Consider the following 22,998-nt stretch of genomic DNA (forward strand, 5'->3'; position numbering starts at 1 on the left):
ATAGCACCACCACAGTTAGGGAATCCCATTACAGCAAAGCCATCTACTATGACCTGCACATTTCCCAGAGTCACTACCTTTGATAGCAGCAGCTCAATGATTGCGTTGGCTACTTGCATCACAGCAACGCCCACAGTAGATTTGCCCACTCCAAATTGATTCCCAACTGACCGGTAGCTGTCTGGCATTGCAAGCTTCCACAGGGCTATTGCCACTCGCTTGTGAACTGTGAGGGCTGCTCTCATCTTGGTATTCTTGCACTTCAGGGCAGGGGAAAGCAAGTCACAAAGTTCCATGAAAGTGCTCTTACGCATGCGAAAGTTTCGGAGCCACTGGGAATCATTCCACACCTGCAACACTATGCGGTCCCAACAGTCTGTGCTTGTTTCCCGGGCCCAGAATCGGTGTTCCATGGCATGAGCCTGCCCCATTAAGACCATGATCTCCAAATTGCCGGGGACCGCAGATTTAGAGAAATCTGTGTCCATGTCCTCATCACTCTCGTCACCACGCTGCCATCGCCTCCTCACCTGGTTTTTCAGGTTCTGCATAAACTGCACGATAATGCGCAAGGAGTTTACAATGGTCATAACTGCTGCGGTGAGCTGAACAGGCTCCATGCTTGCTGTGCTATGGGGTCTGCTCGGGCAATCCAGGGAACAGGGCACGAAACGATTGTCTGCCATTGCTTTCACGGAGGGAGAGTTGACTGACGACATTTATCCATAACCACCCATGACAAATTTTTGGCCCCATCAGGCACTGGGAGCTCAGCCCAGAATTCCAATGGGCAGCGGGGACTGCGGGAACTGTGGGATAGCTACCCACAGTGCGCTGCTCGGAATGTCAACGCTTGCCACGGTACTGTGGACGCACACCACCGAATTAATGTGCTTAGTGTGAACGCATGCACTCGACTTTATACAATCTGTTCCCAAAAATCGACTTCTGTAAAATCGGAGTAATTTCGTAGTGTAGACAATACCCTAACATCGGTTAACTTATGAGGCTTGACATCGTAGATGAATGTCCGCAGGCAAAATTATGTTTTTGTTGTGTGTTTGATAGCTTTTGGTAAGTAAGAGAATATGTAGGAACAAAGTAACAATCTCCTGCATAATGCTGCAGAGTGCTAACACAGTGTAAGACATCAAATACAGATAGAGCATGAAGCCATTAATTCCACAGAGAAGTCTAGAGTGGAAGGCATTCTTAAGTGCCCAAACCACCTTAGTTTTTAAGTTCTGATGGCATCAGGAATATTCAGATTGATATAAACCCCCTTTCCTCCCAAATATCAGCCACTTTTTCTGCAAGTATACCTTACTGTGACTCCCATAATGTTCACCTCCTTTATCATTGTTGCAGCTTACTATACAATTAACTTTAAAGCATTTGTAAAACTGCTATGTAGGTCACAAACTGAAAAAGGAGCTACGGTAAAAGCATACTCAGCCTACTTAAAGGTTCAGAATAATTAAATACACTTTACTGAAGTCCAAAAGCAAACTTAGTAGTACCATGCAAAACTGACATTTATTTATAATTTAGGCCACTTCTCTGCCATTATTCCATGAGTACAGAAATAGCCATGGTAATTTGGAGACAGCTTCAGAATTTGCCACTGGCATGGAGCCTTGCTCTAAAAGATTCCCTTGCTATCTGCAGATGAGGGGAATTTATGCAGATCTCGAGTCCTCTTACCCTTCCTGGACTCAGGCTCATTCAAAGGAAGTTAAGTCCTGCTCAGACAAGTTACTCTACTACAAAACACAGAGATGTGGAGGCTAACATGATGATTTGGGAACCTGTCTGTAAAACTTATAAACTCTGGTTGACACTGTCAAGTTATTATTATGAAATTGCTGTATCACAGGAAGCTTCTCTACGTGTATCCACCATTGTTGGCAAAGCTGTGTCACCTCCCTGCCAGATGGGGACAATCGAGGGTCATTAGAACTCAAAACCCGCCTGTTCAGGTGGAATCACCTGAATGACAGTCAGTTGGCTGGAGGTGGGAGAAGATACTTCCCCCAACTTATCTGCAGGGAGGAAGGAAGGGGAGAGAGTGGAAAATTTCCAAACCGGACAGAAAGACAGAAGTGACAAACCAGGAATTTAAAAAGGACTCCCAGGGGGAAGACTGAGAGAGCCATAGAGGAAGTTTTGGGCAGGAAAGAGGAAGGGGACAGATGAGCAAGGTCAGAGAAGGTGAGCTCAGGAGAGATGGCTCCATGTTTCAGATGCAAGCCATGCACTGCAGCCCCAGATGACTTTAGATGCTCTGGACTGGTGAGGAAATGGAGGCAGGGAAATGTGCGTCAGGTTCATTATTTTTGTTTAGATCTGTGTATTTCTTATGTGATTAAGTAAAGAGTAATGGTTTTAGAATCCTGTGCAAAGTGTCAGTGCATTCCATGCACTACACCGATCACATGCCCCGGGAAGAAGAGAACTGTGGACCCAGAACACCACACAGTTGGATTCTGGAAGAGGATGTGTTTAAGCTACAGAGGAAGCCTGAGGGGCCAGCACTATTTCTACGGTCTGGGCCATGGGCTGCTTGGTCACAGCTCTTGGAGAGGGAGTGCTAGACAAAGGGTCTGCATCCCAAGAGTGCCTAGGGACACCAAGACAGGCTCAGTGCCTAGACTCCATTCAGACTCTGGAGGCTTAACACACCCAGGGATTCAGCAACTGGATCACATCATAGCAGTCTGGTCAGTGGCCAAGAAGAGGCACTCAACTAGACTACCCAGCCCTGTTTCCTGTCAGAGCACACTTACTGCTGGAGGAAGGAAATCTCCACCTTCCAGCAGACAAGAGGAGGAAGTAGAGCCTCCGACTTTCTTGCAGCAGCTGGGGCACAGGCAGAGCGTCCAACCCACTCCCAGGAGTCTGGAGAATCCCCCACTCCTTCCCATCAGCCATGAGCATGTGGTGGTGTAGCAGAACCTGCCAGTTGAACCAAATGATTTCCCCAAAGAGCTGTGGGGAGGAAAAAAGTGGAACTTTGATATAAGCAGCTAGGGTGCAATAAAACTGTTCCTCTACACACAATGAGGAAAACAAAGTCGGAGTAATCCACTCTTTAGAAAGGAATGTGTGAAGGGAAAGGGGTATGCAGCCACTTCTTCAGTAACAAACCCGCCAGGCTTTCAGGAATGAGCGTGCAGAGCCAGCCTTCTTGACACTTCTAATAAATTCCACTGACGTCATGTTATAGCAGTTGATTAGATAATGACTTACAGACTGAAGAGCTTCCATCAAAGATTTACTTACGCATCATTTACTCAGTAGAACATTGTTTCCTCTTTTATTTTGTTGTGGTGTTATGAAAATGAATACAACAATATATCTAGAAAAGAAAGAGTTTGCATCTGTGAATGGTGCCTCTTCGGCTGACAAGTTCTTGATACTTCGCTACTCTGAATATTGTAGTAATATACAGCCATTGGTTTTGCCTTGGTTGTCAGCTACTCCAAGAACAGTAGTTGTATTTTTGGTGTCTTTGGTGTTAGTTGTTGTCTTCTCAGGATACCATGGATAAGTAATAGATTTATAGATTCTAAAGCCAGAAGGGACCACTGTGATTATCTAGTCTGATTACCATAACACAGGCCATAGGACTTCCCTGAAATAATTCCTGTTTGAACTACAGCATATAGAAAAATATCTAAACTTGATTTAAAAAATTCAGTGATGGAGAATCCACCACAACCCTTGGTAATTTGTTCCAATAATTAATTATCCCCACTGTTAACAATGTATGCTTTATTTGCAGTCTGAATTTGTCTAGTTTCAACTTCCAGCCACTGGGATCGTGCAAGATTGAAGAGCCCCTTATCAAATATTTGTTCTCTATACAGGTATTGTAGACTGCCATCAAGTCACCACTTAAACGTCTCTTTCTTACAATAAACAGATTGAGCTCCTTGAGTCTATCACTATAAGGCAAAAAGAAAAGGAGTACTTGAGGCGCCACAAGTCCTCCTTTTCTTTTTGCGAATACAGACTAACATGGCTGCTACTCTGAAACCTGTCACTATAAGGCAGTGATTTGAAACTGGGGTACGAGTACCATTAGGGGTACACAAGCTCTCATCGGGGTACATGAGAAAAATCCTGTAATAGAAGACTATGCATTTTATTTAGAAAGACATGGCAATCTAACCATAGGTATATTATGCCTATAACTCAGATGGGGGTATGTGGTAGACTACATTGTTTAGAAAGGAATACGCAGCCTAAAAAGTTTGAAAACCACTGCTATAAGGCATGTTTTCCAGTCCTTTAATCATTCTCACAGCTCTTCTCTGAACCCTCTCCAATCTATAAATATTCTTCTTGAGTTGTGGTCATTATTTTATATATATATATATATATATATATATATATATATATTTTTAATGCATTGGCATACTTTAATAGTCAACATAATAAACTATTACTGTGGTCTAATACAATATGTACTCCAAAGTTTTGGGTTGGGTTTTTGTTTTGTTTTTTAAGTCACAGGTTTCTCGTTACTGAGTGAATTTACACATGTACTCAATTAGCTAAAAGAAACATTTATTTTAAACAAATATTCAAATCTACCTGCCAGGTTCTTTTTTTCAGACTAACAGCTCTAACTCCAGCAATGCAGCCTTCCAACCTAAACACACATGCTGGGGCTGAAATTGAAAGTACAGGTTTCAGTTTAAACCAAAGATTACTATTTATAAAATTCAAATGAATTACAATGAATACAAAAACAATACTAAATAAGGGAAAAAAATCTTATTTGGTTTCTTCGAGTGTATATCTCCAGATAGCAGATCTTACTGATCTGTGCCATATGATCTCCCATACCAACAGCAGCATATTTACACAGAATGCAAAGAATCTGGCACTTCCAGGAAAGGCTTTAGGTGAAAACTTACCATTGATAAAATCCCCGGAAAAACAAGAATCTTGTGCTTAGACCTCCTAGGAAAGCCTGAGAACTGAAGGAATCCCTCTAGGGAACCTTGATCATTTGATAATAGAGAGGAATCCCCTAGCTGAATAAGCAGCCCTCTTGAGAATTGAGGTGGTATTGCAAAGGTCAGCCCTGTTCAAATCGCTAGGGCCAAAAAGCATAATTCCCTAAACAGCCTCCCCCCCGCCCCATCAGGAGAGTCTAATCTAAAGAACTTGCACTCAAATAAAATAAGTAGGGACAACTCATACATCTTTTCTCTGGCAGATCCACAAGGCATAGAAATACGATGTGTAGATGAAAGTGGGAACAACCTATAAGTAACTGAGGTACTGGGAATAATGCCAAATGGGGAAAATTCTGTGTTTCTTTCCCCTCTCAGAGGGCCCAATCCAACTTCCATTAAAGTCAGTGGGAATTGGATTAGACCCAAAAAAGCAAGAAACTACAGAAAAGGAGTTACCCTCTAACATAATAGTAGTGGCAAATCAGAAAGAACGATGGAAGTCACACAGTGTGCTAATTCTGTCCACATGAAAAAAGCTGAATCAAAGGGACTGAATATGAGAAGTTTCAGAAGTGAGAAGCTGTGTCTAAAAGGACTTTAAATGCATCCTGTAGAAACTAAGCCCCACTTTGTTAGGGGAAAGAAATGGTCTGCTATGGTTAGTAACTGTCACAGCTTAGGACAACTGCACCTACATTTCCCCCTCATTGTCCTCCAAGGGCACCAACTTGTAGGCTCCCAGCTCCTCAGCAAGCACCTCTGTTAAGAGAAGATCCGTGTCTCTCTCCCTCCTGACGAGGGTTTTTCCAGACTGTACAGTTCCCTGCCTACACTCTGAGTTCTCCAGCAAGTCAGACACTCTAAATCATCAGCGTCTGCATGTTGTTTTCTTACCAAGGCTCTAAACAGTATAACTGCTCACAGCTATAAAGTACCACACACCTCTATCTAAACAAGTACATTTAGTCTTAAGGTGAAAGCTTTCCAGACAAAACATATTAAAATAATAAAAGAACCTACATGCCTGCTAATAAGCTTACCCGAGATCACCCCCACTCCAATAAGGGGCTCCAGTAAGCGCAGGGTCAGCCTTAGGGGTGAGCCACCTGGGTGACTGCCTAAGGGCGCCATGGTCAAGTGGGGACCGTGCAGCAGCTCAGAGGTATGCGCTGCCAGTGTAGAGTTAGAAACTGCTCCCAGCTGGCAGGGGAGCGCCATGGGGGACAGTGTTCCCTCTAATTTTCCCCATGCATGTGCGGAATGAATTTTGTTGTGTGACACATCACCTTCATATTGGTTCACATAACAAAATTCATGTGGTGGGGGTGGGGCTTAGGGATTCGGAGTGTGGTAGGGGGGCTCAAGGCTGGCGAAGAGGATTGAGGTGTAGGGGAGTGAGGGCTCCAGCTGGAGGTATGGGCTCTGGGATGGGGCCGGGGATGAGGGGTTTGGGGTGCAGGCTGCCTGGGGGTTACAGAGGGGAGAGAGGACTCCCCCAGTTCTCTCTCCCCACAGCAGCACCTGGGCTGGGGTGGGGAAGAGGCTCCTCTCCCCCAGCCGCGGCAAGTCAGGGGCAGGTCCGTGTTGGAGCTGGCAGGGAGAGGCTCCTCTCCCCACCACGGCAGGTCCGTACTGTGCCCTAAGCCCCTACACAGGGCTTAATAGGCAGCTGCGCAGCTGAGAGGGAATTTAGCTGAGGGGGCACCCAGATTTCTCCCTGCTTCCTCCCAGTGTGGGGGGGAGTGATTACACACAGATACTTCTCCCCCCTACATTCCTCTGTGCCCCCCCATGGGGCTGTCGGGGGGGGGGAGAGCAAGGAGCAACAGCAAGTGCTCCTGCATCCAAGTCACTTTCCCCACCTGGGCTGTGCTGTTAAGCAAGCATCAGGAGCTGCTGCTTTGCTTCTCTCCCCTTACGCAGCCCAGGTGGGGAAAGTGACCTGGATGCAGGGAGCCCTGACATTGCTCCTTGCTCCCCCACTCACAGCCTCCTAGTGGGGCATGCAGGAGTGGCGTTGGAGGGGATAGCAAGCAGCAATGCCAGCTGCTCCATGCAGCCATATCAGTTTCCCCGTGTGGACACAGGAGGGGAGTGTAGGGGTTAGGGGCAAAGGGGGCAGAGTGCAGGGGTTAGGGCGCAGGAAGAGAATGCAGAAGTTAGGGGCAAAGGGGGCATAATACAGGGGTTGGGACACAGGAGGCACAGGGGCACAGGAGGGGGGTGCAGGGGTTAGGGGCGCAGGAGGGGAGGCAGGGGTTGGGGCACAGGAGGGAAGTGCAGGGGTTGGGGGCAAAGGGGGAAAAGTGCAGGCGTTAGGGGCAAAGTGCAGGGGTTAGGGGTGCAGGAGGCATAGGGGCACAGGAGGGGGTGCAGGGGTTGGGGCACAGGAGGGAGGCGCAGAGGGATGCAGGAGGGGTGCAGGGGTTGGGGCAAAGGGGGCATAGTGCAGGGGTTAGGGATGCGGGGGGGAGGCAGGGTTTCGGGGCAAAGGGGGCACAGTGCAGCAGTTAGGAGTGAAGAGGGGGGTGAGGAGGGCAAGCATTACAAATGCAGGAGGGGGTGCAGGGGTTAGGTGAAAAGGGGCCACAGTGCAGGAGTTAGGGGCAAAGGAGGGTGGGTGAGGAGGGGAAATGTCAGTCCTTCAAACCTCACCAAGGGATTTTATTCTGGTTATAAGTTCAGAACAGCTGTTAGGGCAGAACAAGCATCCCATGAATCGTACATTCTTTCCTTTATACAGTTTGAGCCTTTGATCTTGTCCTAATATAACAGGTGATCAGCAGACAAAGGTCCTCTCCTCAGGACAAAAGTTTCAAAAGGCTGAGTTCTCACATAACATAACATGTAATGTTTGCATACACTCACCCCTAGAGATTTCCTGGGAAATTCCTTTTAACTTTGTTTATCGCAAAAGTTCATTCTTGTGTGGCACGTTGTTTCAGAACTCATAACACTTCCCAGGGTTTACATTGTCATATCTTCCCACTACAGAAGTTATATACAATTCCACAATAATACATAAACTTTGCATTTTTAATACAATGGACTCCAAAGCTACTTAAATTCAATGATGTTTTTCAAGAATATTGCAGGAAATTGCCATATCTGTCCCATTCACAAGCTGAATGAAGGGACCATTTCATCTTCTCAAGTGGCAAATGGCAGCAAGGATTTACAGCAGCACAGAGACAAACACAGAACCTGACACTATATGGCTGTGTACCAAGAAAATGAAACACAAAATGCTAGGCCTAGAGACACCCTGACTAACACTTGTTCCAGTCAAGAGAAATTAATGAACAAACTATAAGACCTTGCTTTGAAACTAAGAGAAATTCATGAGAGAGAAGAGGTTTACCTGGTCCTAACTTCATACTGAGGTTCACTTGGCCCTATATTACTACACTCAAGTAGAGCCCCCATAAGGGTCAGGCCCTTGAGAGAGTGTCTGTCTCTTTAACCCCTCCTGTGTCTTTGATTTCCCGTCCCCTTCACAGGGACTGATTCATTTCTGGGGAAACCTGTCAAGCAACCCCAGAAGGGGGTTGCACTCACAAGGGCATCAAAGCAAATGGCTCTTGCAACATTGTCTGTCAAGTGTTTGCTGAGAAGTGTATATTTCAGGGGTGGGCAAACTACGGCCCAGGGGCCGCATCTGGCCCTCCTGACGTTTTAATCTAGCCCTCAAGCTCCCGCTGGGAAGAGGGGTCCGGGGCTTGCCCTGCTCTGGCGCTCCAGCCGGGGAGCGGAGGTTGAGGTCTTGCCCCTCTCTGCATGGTTCCCAGAAGCAGCGGCATGTCCCCCCTCCAGCTCCTACACATAGGGGCAGCCATGGGGCTCCGCACACTGCCCCTGCCCCAAGCACTGCCCCTTTAGCTCCCATTGTCTGGGACCCACAGCCAATGGGAGCTGAAGGGGCAGCGCCTGCGGACAGGGCAGTGCGCAGAGCTGTCCAGCTGCACCTCTGCGTAGAAGCCAAATGGAGGACATGCCACTGTTTCTGGGAGCTGCTTGAGGTAAGCGCTACCTGGAGCCTGTCCCCCCCAGACTCCCTCCTACTCCCCAACCCCCTGCCCCAGCCCTGATCCCCCTCCTGCCCTCTGAACCCCTCAGTCCCAGCCCAGAGCATCCTCCTGTACCCCCAACCCCTCATCCCCAGCCCCACCCCAGATGGAGCCCTCTCACCCTCCTGCACCCCAACCCCCAATTTCGTAAGCACTCATGGCCTGCCATACAATTTCCATACCCAGATGTGGCCCTCAGGCCAAAAAGTCCCGTCCCCCTGTCCCCTGCCCCCAGTATATTTGGATCTTTCTCCCACTTTCTGGATGTATTTCCTGACAATCCTACCATCCCCATATATTAACTCAATATATGCATACAGTAAACATCACAATAACCAGATCAAGATACAGCGTACAGAAATTATTACAGGCAACTCCAAATTCATCACAGCACCACTACACTGAAGTAATTAATTGATGCTGTGCCCACATACAAATATTCCCAGACTCTGGAGACATTCAGCTCTGAAGTCCATTGTGATGAGCCTTTAGCTATAATGTTTCAAACAAATAATCCTCACTCTAAACAACTACAAACTTTGGGAAAGCTTGGACAATGACCCAATTCAAATTTTGCAAATAATTTTAATGCATTTATTCCCATAGCTAATTCACCATCCTCTATGTTCTATATGTATTCACATGCTGGTGTACCAAATTTTCAGCCTTCCAGGTAAATGCAGGACTAAATCTGGCGAGTGGATAAATGTGATTGGTCAAAGTAATATGGCAAGGATGGCTTTTAAATATGTAACCATTCATTATTATGTAGATCATTTTAATATTCAGAATATTAGATAGGGAGGCAACACAGTACTAGTTGAAATGCAGTACATCTGCAAAAAGGACCGAAGTATTAAAAGGTATCCCTGTTCCTTCAATATTGTAAAAGAAAAATGATCCATGAAAAATGGTTCGATACTGATCCAGAAGTGAGGGGTAAGGTGCTGAATCACCAGAACAACTTCCTGTAGAACCTGGTGTCTTCCAGCCTAGCACTGAGACAGCCTAATGTTGCTTTCTGTGAGAGAGCTGGTGAAATTGCAGTGATATGGCTGCAAACCACATAGGAACGTTTATGAGGAATTAGTGAAATTAATAACTCTGTATAGCTTGGGGGGGAAACTATTAATAGGAAAGTTGACAACTGTTTACAGATATTTGAAGCATGTAAACACCATGAATATGGACAAATTATTTTGTAGTCCAACGAAATATAAACAGGAATGGTGTGGCGGAGTTCAACAAAGAAAAAGTTAAATTGAATACTAGGAAAATCTGTCATGACAGTGATATCTACAGTTTGGAACAGCAACTACATCTTTTGCTTGTATAATTTAATGTAAAGTAGAAGTGTTAGTTACTACAAGTTATTTACCTTCATATGCTGTAGGTAACAAACTTAGCGTAGTTATTGGTGAAGGACTAGATGAGTATTTTCAATCTCTTAATTTCTAATTATCTGTGAAATTATTTTCTTTCTTGAAATCAATATGGTGAACTTGCTCCATGTACTCTAATTGGCTACTGAACTTTATAAACAGAACACTTGTGCTACCCATGGACTCGTGCTATGTTAGGCGCAGTTACTGAAAGGACACCTAGTGGTGACTAAACGTGTCTGAGTACCAGCTTCTGTGGCTGTTGAAGGTATGTCATGAAGAGGCTAGCAAATTATTATGCTTGAGCCTTCAGTGCCATATATAAATTGTTATGATATTACTGACAAAAAGTGTATTTTGGGGGACTCTGGCTGTGGTATATAATTTTCAATGTACAAATCACTTCTTTTTAAACTAAAAGGCAGCTCAAATCCAGAAGACAGGGTATGTGCAGGTAGTACATTACAGTGCTTTCCCCAGTCTAGTTTTAACATTGCAGGTCTACCCTACTGCAATTGTAAGAATATTGCTCAGTCTAACAGAACTCACAATGGGATATTCAGCTGATATTCAACCTAAATTTTATTTTGTTCACCTTCATCCCATATCTCCTCAATTGTGCCCATGAAGTATCCTAAACAATCCCTCCTCTTCTTTACAATACATCCTTCCTTTAAATACAAGCACATGATTGTTGTATCCAAGCTATACACATTTAATTACTGTACTCTTTCTTCCTCCCACCTGTCCTATAGTCATTTATGTGCATTTACTCCAATTCCGTCCAGATGTACTAACATATTTCCAATACAGAGGTGTTCATAACTGATTGCCATATTCCAGATGTAGTCACACTGATTTTACAGCGAGAGGGACTATCACCTTCCTGTTCTGTGACATGAGCCCTCTATGTATACAGGCCAAAAAACACATTTGGCTTTTTTGTTCATTCCTACTTTCCAGGTTCTTCCCCCCAACTGAACATCATTGTTTAGGATTAAGTTTTCCCACATGGATTAGCTTGCACTTCTAGGTTGATTTTCCAGGTTCATTTTTATTAGGCTATATTTCTAGCATCATTGTGTCCTTCTGCATTGTGTCTCAGTCCATTTTCATTACTTGTGTCCTCAATGGTGTTTGAAATACCTCCCAATTTAGTATCAGCCTTTACTTTAAAGAACTACAAAATAGAACAAGTATTATGTTTCTGCCCTTTTGGGTTCCTTTATTATGTCAAGTGAGGGCCTAAATGTTGTGAATGTTTGCTATTGTTTTGTTTATTTGGGGGTGGGAGGTGGGGTTTTGTAACTAACTTTTTACTTAAAAAATCAAATTCTGACTTATTTCCACAGAAATCAACAAACTATGAAGGACTGGAACCTAATACAATGCTAGACCTGAGCTGCAGCTATTGCTCTCACCCAAAGATCAATATCTCAGGCCTTCATCAACCACACTGCAACTGGTCACCCCTTCCTCCACTCCAGTCTTCTGAGTCTCTCTGCCTCCTCCCAAGCAGGTCATTGAGCATACCTCTTTACTGGCCAGACTCAAATATAGGTCACAAAGCCCTGGTCTACACTAGGACTTTAGGTCAAATTTAGCAGCGTTAAATCGATGTAAACCTGCACCCGTCCACACAATGAAGCCCTTTTTTTCGACTTAAAGGGCTCTTAAAATTGATTTCCTTACTCCACCCCTGACAAGTGGATTATCGCTGAAATCGACCTTGCCGGGTCGAATTTGGGATACTGTGGACACAATTCGACGGTATTGGCCTCCAGGAGCTATCCCAGAGTGCTCCATTGTGACCGCTCTGGACAGCACTCTCAACTCAGATGCACTGGCCAGGTAGACAGGAAAAGAACCGCGAACTTTTGAATCTCATTTCCGGAGACTGCGGGAACTGTGGGATAGCTACCCTCAGTGCAACACTCCGGAAGTCGACGCTTGCCTCAGTACTGTGGAAGCACTCCACCGAGTTAATGCACTTAATGCACTTAGAGCATTTTCCGTGGGGACACACACACTCGAATATATAAAAACGATTTCTAAAAAACCGATTTCTATAAATTCGACCTAATTTCGTAGTGTATACATACCCTAGACCTCATATGAGGGGCACAAATGCTATTTGTGCACGTAGTTTAAAGTGATGGCAATTTCTTCCTTTTGGATAAACAACTATTTCTGTTACCACAATTTCATTATACTTTATTTCTGGTGTAAATGAGTTTTAATAATAAATGTGAGGGGACACCGAATGTATGTGGAATGCAGGTAATTTTGGATGTTCCTTGAATGTGAGATGTCCCTTGAGACAAGGAACATTTTAGAGCAGGGATCTCAAACCCAAAACACCAAGAGGGCCACATGAGGACTAGTACATTGGCCTGAGGGCCGCATCACTGAAACCTTTTCGTACAACGATACAAAAGTATAGTCAAAAACAAAAAAAAGGAAGAGTAATATAGTATGCTATTAAAAGTCAATGTATTAACTTTTTAAAAACTGTAACGCAAAAAGTTAGTGCTAATTTTGACAGTCATTTCATTTTTGGCCACTTAGCTGGCAGCATTTTGCATCAACCAGAGCATCAATATTAGGTTTGATATCCTGAGACGAAACCAATCTCAGTGTTGCTTGCAAATGTTCATCAGTGAGCCTTGACCTTAACACAGATTTGTTAATCTTCATGGAAGAGAAAAACTATTCACATATATACGTACTTCCAAACGTTGCCATTACCCTTGCAGAAGCAGAGGGAGCTGTCATGCGGTCTGATGGGGACTGATGGGAATGATGGGCTAAGAGCCACTGGCGGTGAGCATGCGCTGAACCTCACAGAAGGCAGCTGCCAGCACCTTTCAGGCCCAGATCACAGCCCAGAACAGCAAGGGGCTGGGACGCAGGTTTTGAATCCCCCACCTTAGGTCATCTCTCTGTTAGAAATTCCTTTGCATGGAGCTGAGGTGCCTTCTCCTCCGACTGAGACTAGTAGGATCTCAGGGTGCTTAGCACCTTTCAGAACAGGCTCTGATAACATGTGCATTGCAACAAAGCCCTGAAGCCAAGGGGAATGACAGGTATGATTCAAATCATGCCACAGATGCCCAAATAAACAACCCCCTCTCCCAGACTGCTCGAAGTGAATCCCCCCTCTGGGTCTTCCTGTGCATCCTGTCTCCTGTGTATCTCTGCTAGACTGTAAGCTGTTTGAGGTCTTACCAAGCACATTGCTGGCACCTAATGAAAAGAGGGGTGTTACCATAGCCACAAGAGATATCTAGCGACACTTCAGTACATGCCCCGCCACACCTCTTCCCACCCCTTCCTCGCCCCCATTCCAACCCCTTCCCCAAAGTCCCCGCCCCGGCCCCGCCTCTTCTCCACCTCCTCCCCTGAGCACGCCGCATCCCCCTTCTCCCCGCTCCCTCCTGGAAAGTTCTATGCACTGCCAAACAGCTGTTTGGAGGCAGGAAGCACTGGGAGGTAGGCGGAGAAGCGGGGACGTGGCACATTCGGTGGGGAGTGAGAAGGGAGGGTGACGGGCAGAGGCGGGGACTGGGCGCCTATGGTGGGCCGCAGGAAATAACTCCATGGGCCGCATGCGGCTTGCGGGCTGTGTGTTTGAGACCCCTGTTTTAGAGGCATGTAATGGAGACCACCTTTGCTTTTATCCACCCACCAGCCTGGGGAGAAAGAGCTGCCACACAGAGGTGGTGTTCTCAGTTCCCCATTATGGTTTCAGGCAGAAGGGTGGTTGAGGCAGCAGAAGAGTCCATTGGGGTTCAAGTGGTAGGAAGGTAAAGTCAGTAGCCAGGTAGAAAGGGGACAGAAGTTCTCCAGTGTGGGTTCAGAAAGAGAAAGAGGCACTCTGGAAACAGAAGGGGGTGATGGGTGACCAGCTACCAAATAACTGAAGGAGAAGGAGGAGGAGGAGAATATTGCTCTTTGGAATAACAGCAGCAGCTACACCTCTGGTTTCAATCTGGAACATGATGTCAGATTCCATGTCCCTAAAGTTTGGCACAGCTTCTCCACAGCCTCACATTTCTTATTTATTAAAAATAAATAAAATAAACAAACATCATTTTCTTTTAGGAAAACAATTATTCGGTCTTCATCGCATATAATAAAGGGATGAGAATGGGTGGAAAAAAGTACCTGTGTTTCTCTTTGCAGTTCACCTTTAAAGAATGGTTAATTTTTTTAAATCTAGAGAGTTCTGGAGTTTGTTTTTATAACTGTCTCTTTCATGTTTCAATTACAGATTGTATTTCTTCTTTTCCAGCCCTTCCGCCACCTTCCTGAATGAATGCAGGGGCTCCAGGGAGCTCTGTGCTGATATGTGGAGTGGGACAGAGCCAAACAATTAGAATTGACAGGCGGCCTCCAAGCTGGAGCAGGCTGGGAGCTGATGGTGGAAGCAGAGGCTGGAAGGGTCCCCCAGAGCCCCAATGTTCTCAGTCGAGAGGTACAGATTTGGGAAAACCTTTCATCCTGTGGACAGCCCCAACAGGAGCTGCTGCTCACTCCACCCCTCACTCACTTCCCTCCTACAGCCACATGTGTTTCTGTGCTTTCACTTCATGCAATACTGGGATCTGGTGTTTGAGCTGAGAGCAGGTTGGAGAAATAGGGCTGTCATGGACTGACCACTGTCTTCTTGACTTTCAGGATGTAGGATTCCTAGCCTTATGGAGCAAAGGGCATGTTTTGACAGCCATTCTTCTGAGACTGATGAAACCAATGGACCTACCAGGCAGTCTTGAGGGCAAATGTTCATCCAACTGACGCCTTTATCAGTAGGTTGACAGGGCTGTATAGTCATCATTTGTCATTCACTAGCTACATAGTGGCCTCTAGATGCTCTCTCCATCAGCTTTGCCTGTACAGGTCACCATGGTTCACAGATTAAATGAGAATGGAGATAACAAGAGCCTGGTGGCATCAGTTTTGTGCCAAGTTTGACCAACTGCAACATAGAGATGCCATGACTCCTCAAGAGGCAAAGTGGTTTCTTCACCCTCCACCACAGCACCTGCAAGGTCTTGCACAGGCAGAACTATTCTGAGTAGTGGAAAGCTTCATGAATCCAAGCTGCCTCCACTCAGCTAGAGTCAAGTTTTTCTCTGCATGATGAATTTGCATATTATTGTAAGCAGGGTCTGAATGAACTCTCCCCTGACAGCTAGCTGGGAGTGGGAGAGACTTCAGGAGAAAACTGTATTTACATGAACATACCTACTGGGCTTAGATACCCAGCAGATAGAGTGGTGTTCCTTAAAGTGATCAAATTTTGCTGGTGTTGGGTTACAAATCATTTTAGTACTGTATACAGGGGTAGTGAAATGCTGTTATCAATGTTGTTGTCTTTACTGTATAAATAAAAAGCAGCAGAATTGTACTTAGCCTGTCTCAAATGAGGGGGTCATCCTCAGATGAAAGGACCTCGTTAAGCCAGGGGCTCAAATGCCAGACCCCTGTGAAAGTAAGAGGGGCGGGGACAGGTGTCCCAGCCAGGAGGTGTGGACTCTCCCTAAGGGTTCCCGGCCTGGTTTAGCCTGTTACTCCCCACTGTTCAAAGAAAGAGCTAAATAGGCTTCATTAGGAACCTTTTTGTTATGTTAAGTACTCACTGAGAGCTGAAATCACTTGTGGTGTGGCAGTGTTTCTGCCCAGCCTGCTGAGAGCTAAAAATCACTAAGAGACTGACCTGCAGAGATCACAGACGAGACACAGGTGGCAGCAGGTGACTGACAGGTGGCCAGCGTGTGCAACTGGTGAAAGTGGCAAATAGTCAGCTGGTTGGAGGCAGCAAGGAACAGCGGCCGGCAGGGTGGCCAGGCAGTGAGGAGCAGCGGCCAGCAAGGCGGCCACCCAAAACAAGTGCTCAGATGGTGGAGTGAGCCAGGTGTCTTATTCCCCAGGTGGAAGGTGAACTCCCACAGATACACTTCTGAAACCTGGGTCCTCACTAACCAAGGACAACCACTGAGAGTGGGGCATGGTGAGGAAGCAGAGGGGGGCACAGTAAAGGAACTTTTGGTTGTAGAACTCAAGAACATGAGGCAGAAGACTCCGCCCCACGCACTCTGTGGTGGGTGTCCTGCTCACAGTTTTATATTTATGAATCCTGCTTGCAGCATTTTCCCTAATTAATGTCAGGTGATTTCTCTTCTTTCATTAAAAGTTTCTTTTCTACACACAGACTCTGTGCTTACGAGTGGGGAAGTAGTGCCTCTCAGAGGTGCCCAAGGATGGTGTGTAATTTTACTGGGTGGGGGCTCAAGCTAGTTCTGTGTTGTATTGTTGAAAAGAAACCCCTAGATATTGAACCTGGCCCTGATTGCTACCGGCTCCACCTGGCAGAAGGGTTACATTATTTTGCAGAGAAAACCACTCCAATTTGGACTGAGCTGTCTACTGCCATAAAACAGAGCAGTGTCTCAGTGGGAAAATCAATGAGAGTGTTCTGCTTGATTTTCCATCAGAACTGTCCACTAAGATTATGCAGGTGCTGTAGCAGCTTCAACCTCCAACCTGTGAGATGGATCCTTGTCCTTCCTGGCTGCTGAAGGTCACCAAGAGAAGTATTGGGTCCAGTAAGTATTTTCCACATGGGGGAAGGAGGACAGAGTGTTAGTAGTTCTCAGCTATCATGAGTCCAGTGAGTAGAAAAACCAAACAGCTCTTCAAACTGCCAGTCTGGCTAAGTATAGTCTCATTTTTGGGGAAAGTCATTGTAAAGGCAGTGGCAAGACAACTCTGGCAGTTTTAGTCCTCAAATTTCCTTGACCCCAGCCAATCAGGTTATAGGCTAGGGTATGGAATAGAAAATTATTATTATTGTTTGTATTGTGATTTTGCCTTGAGGCCCTCATCAGGATTATAGCCTATTCTGCCAGGTGCGGTACAAATATCTAATAAAAAGGCAGTCCCTGCTCCATTAGGATTAGCTGTTCTAGCAGTGGGCAAAGAAAGTGACATTCCTGATTCCTTTAGATCTGTCACCAGCCTTTGGTACAGTTCATCATGAAGTTTTGTCAACCCACCTTCAGTCCCTAAAAGGGGTCAGTGGAGCTGCTGGAATGGGTCCATTCTGATCTTTCTGAAGGAATCTAAAGAATATTTGTGGGCAATTTTTTTCTCTGCCCCATGGGCTGATATGTATACAATTTGCAGGTGACACCCAGGTCTATCATGTCTAACCCAACTAGAGGGAAAAACAAAAAAACAAAAAAACGAACAAATAGCATAGTGTCTATATTGACCTTGGGGCAGGGAAGAGGAACGGCAACTTAATTTGGATAATACCATGATAATATTGGTAGGTTGAGGTAAGCATCTGGTGCAATTGGGACAGATTATATCAGTGCCCTACATGGAGGGAGTTCAGCCACCATTTATAATAAATGTGCACGTCCTACAAATTTTATTAGATCCTGGATACCCCATTGTCACCGTGGCCAAGGGCACTTTCCTTCACCTGTGTAAGGTGAGATGGGTGTGATCGTCTCTCCAATGTGGACCTCACCACAGTTATCTGAACCTTTGTCACCTCATGACTAGTCTGCTGTAATGCATTCTGCATGGGATGCTAAGTTGAGATCACCCAGAAACTGATAAAAGAACAGGAGTACTTGTGGCACCTTAGAGACTAACAAATTTATTAGAGCACAAGCTTTCATGAGCTACAGCTCACTTCATCGGATGCAATTTGTTAGTTTCTGAAGTGCGACAAGTACTCCTGTTTTTTTTGCGGATACAGACTAACACGGCTGCCGCTCTGAAACCAGAAACTGATGTTACAGCCCAATTATTAAGCAGAGTTTCATGCATGGAACACATTAGACCAGAGTCTTGAGATCTGCACTGGATTCCTACAGGTTTGGAGATGGAATTCAAGGTGTTAGTGCTAATCCATGAAGTCTTAATTGGTTAGGGTCCCGGTTGCCTGAAAGACTGCTTCTCTCTCCTTCACTCGATATGTGCCTATGTTTTCTTAGGTAATTGGCATTTGCAGTTGAAGACAAATACCTGCAAAAGTGGTCTCTCTATTGAATTTAATAAATTTCCCTTTATACCAGCAAAAGCTTCCCAAAAGAGCTTTGTCAACATCTGCTTATGCATAGAATACTTAAGGTTTAATATAGCATCCCAAAGGAGATCTCTGGTGAATAATAGTATGCTATGGATATTAACTCCCAGGTCTGGGAAATCCTGATTTTGCAGATCTGGCAACAAGCAGACACAAAGCAATTAAAACCCTGTTAAGGAGTGCTATTTCCCTTCCTGATTTCCAAAACTGCTTTTATCTAAATGATCTCTCCTGGTTTTCCAGCCACCAGGGACAAAATAATGGCCCAGATCATCCCCTTGTGCTGAAAACCTGCCAGAAGGGGTGGTGGAGAGCAAATCTGCACAAGGATTCCCTCTCAGAGATCTCTCCAAATCATACCATTGAAGGAGTGGTGTTTGCCTTGACCTCAAACCTGGCAGAGCCATTCAGAGGTCCTGTATGGCTGGATTGGCTCTGGAACCTCTACCTCCCTGCTCTGGAACACCTATGGAGGAGGCAGCCCTGTGGAAAACGTAAGATGTCCTGGTGCCATAATATCTTCTGAGGTTTCTCAGCAGGGAGGGAGGGAGTAAAGGTGTGCATCCACTTATCCTTACAACTGGTCCACCTGCTTCTTCTCCTGGCCCACCCAGTCTCCACCATGTCCCCATGATCCCACAGAGGAGACTCTGCTAAGAGAAGATGCCAAAGACTTGCCTTTCACATGTCAGGGTTGGAGTGGGGGGATTCATGTGCACACTCTAGGAGTGATGATCTGGGCCATTATATCTTTCATGACCATAAATTGCCTGACACAATCAGCCATGATTTCAATAGAAGACGTATTAACTTGGTATTTCTCAGGCACCTTAGATTCCCAGAGAGAGGTCTGCCAGGACATAAAATTAAAAACAGCTAGGAATAGAAAGAAATGAGGATGAAAGAGAAGCAATTGTCTATTGGCATGTAGTGGGGGAACTCAAGGATTCAGTTAAAAGTGATTATCTCAGTACTCACTGATGTTCACTTTTTAGTTTCTGCATTATTGACTTACTATAAGCAGTAGAAGAGAATTTGATGAATAGCAGGCAACAGAGGCACATGCTTTATTTCCTTGGGTTTTAAGAGTAACATTTCTTGGCAGGCCAACGTTGTTATATTCCAACTTCTGTATGTAATATTTTCTGATGGTGAAATACCCATACACTTCATTAACAGAAGAAACTAGAACTGTCTGCAAATTTGGAAGAATTCTTATTACAGACATCCACACGTACACATTTGGTTTTGATTATACAGTGTGCCAGACAACAGCAAAAACAAAGTGCAGCCCATTATGACTTTAGTCAACACTTGAGATTTCACATTTCACTTCTCCTGAAAGAAAGTGATCCCTTTGGCCCCTCATCCAGGTCTATTTCCTGTTAGGCATACATTAAATGCAGATAAAGTCACCATACAGCTGTTGCTTAACTTGTACAACGTACTTAAAAGGATACTATCACCTTGACATCTAGTCAGTTTCAAAAAATGAGTTGAAAGTAGTTTCTGGTATTGCATGTGCCCCTGAGTCTCCCTGAAATTTTTTGTGGTTTTACAATTTTCCTATTTTCTAAAAATACGTTTTTATCCCATCATTGTTTGAAAAACCTATAACAGAGGAAACTGATTATACTCAAAGTGGTGTCCTATGCACAAAGCAAACAAGTGGAAAAATATGTTTAAGTTAACAGTATCCCTTTAACCTCACTGAAGTGTTTGATATATTTAAGAGACTTACCTTGAAAGAAGCTTTTGACCCGGAGATAGCTGACACTAAGGCGCAAGACAGAAAGTTTGTCCAACTTGGATATTATGTCCGGTGGAAAAGGCAGGAGGCTGGCCAGATGATCTAATTCAGCATTCAGACGGTCCCTATGTCTCTTAGAAGGATTAGACTTTTCATTCCCAATGGCAGGCCTTCTGTGGTGGGAAAAAGTATTGTTAATCATTCATTACACCTGCATACAGGGACATTGATACACTATTTGCTATTCACAGAAACTTGTAGATTATCTTTTAGGTGAATGAATCCATAAAATTATTTAAAATTTAGCCATTCTTCATTTGCCTTCCTCATTATACAAAGCATGTTTACTGTAATAGAGAAGAAAGGTTTTTAGTTCAATACAATTATTCAGTCATCAGTGGGGAATGAAGCAACAAATAAAAATGTAAGACTTCCTTCCCTAATGATCTCAGGTGACAAAGGGATTGTAATATGTACTCCTACAGCATAAAACACAGAATTGATCAATTATCTCTGCAATTACAAAGCACATAAAAAGTAATTTAATTCTCAGTTAAGATTCTGATACCATTCTTGACATTTCCTGATGCACTCATATTCATTTTCCTAACAAAAACTAAAGATTTCTTACACCTTAATGCTTTCCTTATTTGGGATTCAGACCCCAAGTACACACACATACCCTGCACATAAGGGCTGGAAACATGCACAACCCACTTTGCTACAAACATAACTCTTCAAATGTATTACAATTAATATCATTAGAAGATAATACAACCTCTGCACACCCTGCCTTGCCAGATTGAAAGGCCAGACGGCCTGTATCAAGAAGGGGAATGTGGGGGGAGAGGGGTTGAGGACCAAATTCAGAGGCAAGTCTAAGCAAACCCAAGAAGTCTGGAGTGAGTCCAGTCCCCTCACTGTGTACGTTATGCCAACTTAAATTATCACAGGGCCAAATTTAGAGGTGATGTGTAAGTTACGAATGTAACTTAAACACAATAAACACACATTGTGCTACATATATCAATTCTGACAATGTGTAAGGCAGCCTCAGTAACTAAACAAAGTGCTGCAATTTTTACACATTTATTTATTTAGAGTAAGTGGACCAAAATCTGCTCTTGGACATATACAGGCAGATTCCATTGAACTTCCACATGAGAGTACAGAATTTCGGCCACTATCTGTTTCTTGTTTGTTTTTAAACCTGAACTATCTCCAGTGACAAGCTATGATCCCACCAATTGTAAAATGCCTTCCCAGGATCGAGTGGTTTGTCAATGGTATGTTTCAGCAGTCTATCAGACAGAGGGCAGCTGGGGTTTGTAGGGGTAGGGTTTGGCAGTGGGAAGGGGAAAAGCATTGGTGATGCCCACATCTTGTTTATGTGTTGCTGACCCTGAGCAAGATTGGGTCCTCTTTACCCCTTGCTCTAAAGCATTTTTTTCCTCATTTCTATTCAATGGGTATGACCTGGATTAATAGGTGAAAAGGTGGCCTCCCCAACACTCTCCCAAGAATGGGGCACAGGTGAAGAGGCAAGGTCTTCCACCCAAGACCCTGTCTCAGGAGTGGTGGGATAATGCTGTGCTATCCCCACTTTCCAGGGCATGTCAGAAAATACTTTTTTATCTATGTAGTGCACAGCAGGGTGGGGGAGAGGGTTAGGAGAGATTCAGAGGGAAACTCTGCTTCATCTAGTGGGTATACCCAGGAGCATTTCAAAGCATGGAAGTACTAGAACATCTAGGGATCCTGATGGGACAGAGGATGGTTAAGAAAAGGATCTCTCCATACTGGCAAGCACAGGAGGGCCAGGGAGTAACATGAGGAGTCATTCTGTTGCCAAGAGCAAGAACACTTCAGGTACCTACAAATGACATTCACTCGCACCTTTGCAATCTGCGTCAGCGGTGGCAGGGATTACAATCAGGCTTATCTCCTCAGAAAATAATTTCTCCTTTCTTTTGACATTTCAATATCCATAGGATAGTCTTATGGACATTTTAATCTGTGTAATATTTAATAAAGCATGCCAGAATGGAAGGACCACCTGCGCCTATGTCAGGGCTCATAGCTGGCCAGAGAACACTGCAGGGCATCTTGCAGCAGTACACAGAGCCTCCCTTGGAGGAATTCTCCTCTAGCCTTTTACAGCCCTCATACACTGCTGCAGAAGCACATAGGCTCTCTAGCAGGGCCCACAATATGCTTTTTACACAAGGCACTTTACAATAATTAAAATGTTCAAACAAAAATTAAAACCCAAATATATAAAAAAACTGCCCTGTCAAAACCACCCCAATGAAAATACTACTTTTCTCGAAAGAATAAATAATTGCACATTGAACAACTGTTAAAAGAAGATTATTTAGATTCCATAGTCAAGAGTTCTTAATTCTGCCCCCTTGTAAATCCATCTTATAGAGTGAAAAAGTCAGAGGTTCTGTGGAAAAAAACAGTATGGGATCAAGTAATTAAAGACTATTATAATGCACACACACAGAGGGGCTGAATTAAGGTTGCATGGGCAGCTGTAAATCTGGCATTCCCTAATTTTTTGAATGGTTGATTTTGTATCCTCAATAATGTTCTTTTCACACAGTTTTTGTGGGGGGGGGCGGGTGTTACAAAGGAAATGGTAAAAATAAATGCAACCTCAACAGGTAATGGAGTTGCTTTCAAGCACCTGCAATAGTACAGCTGTGACTGGAGCTTAGTA

The 22,998-nt window shown here is 44.6% G+C and overlaps 1 protein-coding gene across 1 annotated transcript in view; it reads right to left on the reverse strand.

Moving 5' to 3' along the window:
* AHRR (aryl hydrocarbon receptor repressor) overlaps positions 1-22,998 on the reverse strand; it is a 128,995-nt gene that overhangs the window by 96,777 nt on the left and 9,220 nt on the right. The window contains exon 2 of the mRNA XM_073332501.2: positions 20,265-20,446. Coding sequence (XP_073188602.1) covers positions 20,265-20,446 — 182 coding nt within the window. The remainder of the gene's footprint in view (positions 1-20,264; positions 20,447-22,998) is intronic.

This window comes from Lepidochelys kempii, chromosome 2, assembly GCF_965140285.1.
Source record: "Lepidochelys kempii isolate rLepKem1 chromosome 2, rLepKem1.hap1, whole genome shotgun sequence".
Classification (NCBI taxonomy): domain Eukaryota; kingdom Metazoa; phylum Chordata; order Testudines; family Cheloniidae; genus Lepidochelys; species Lepidochelys kempii.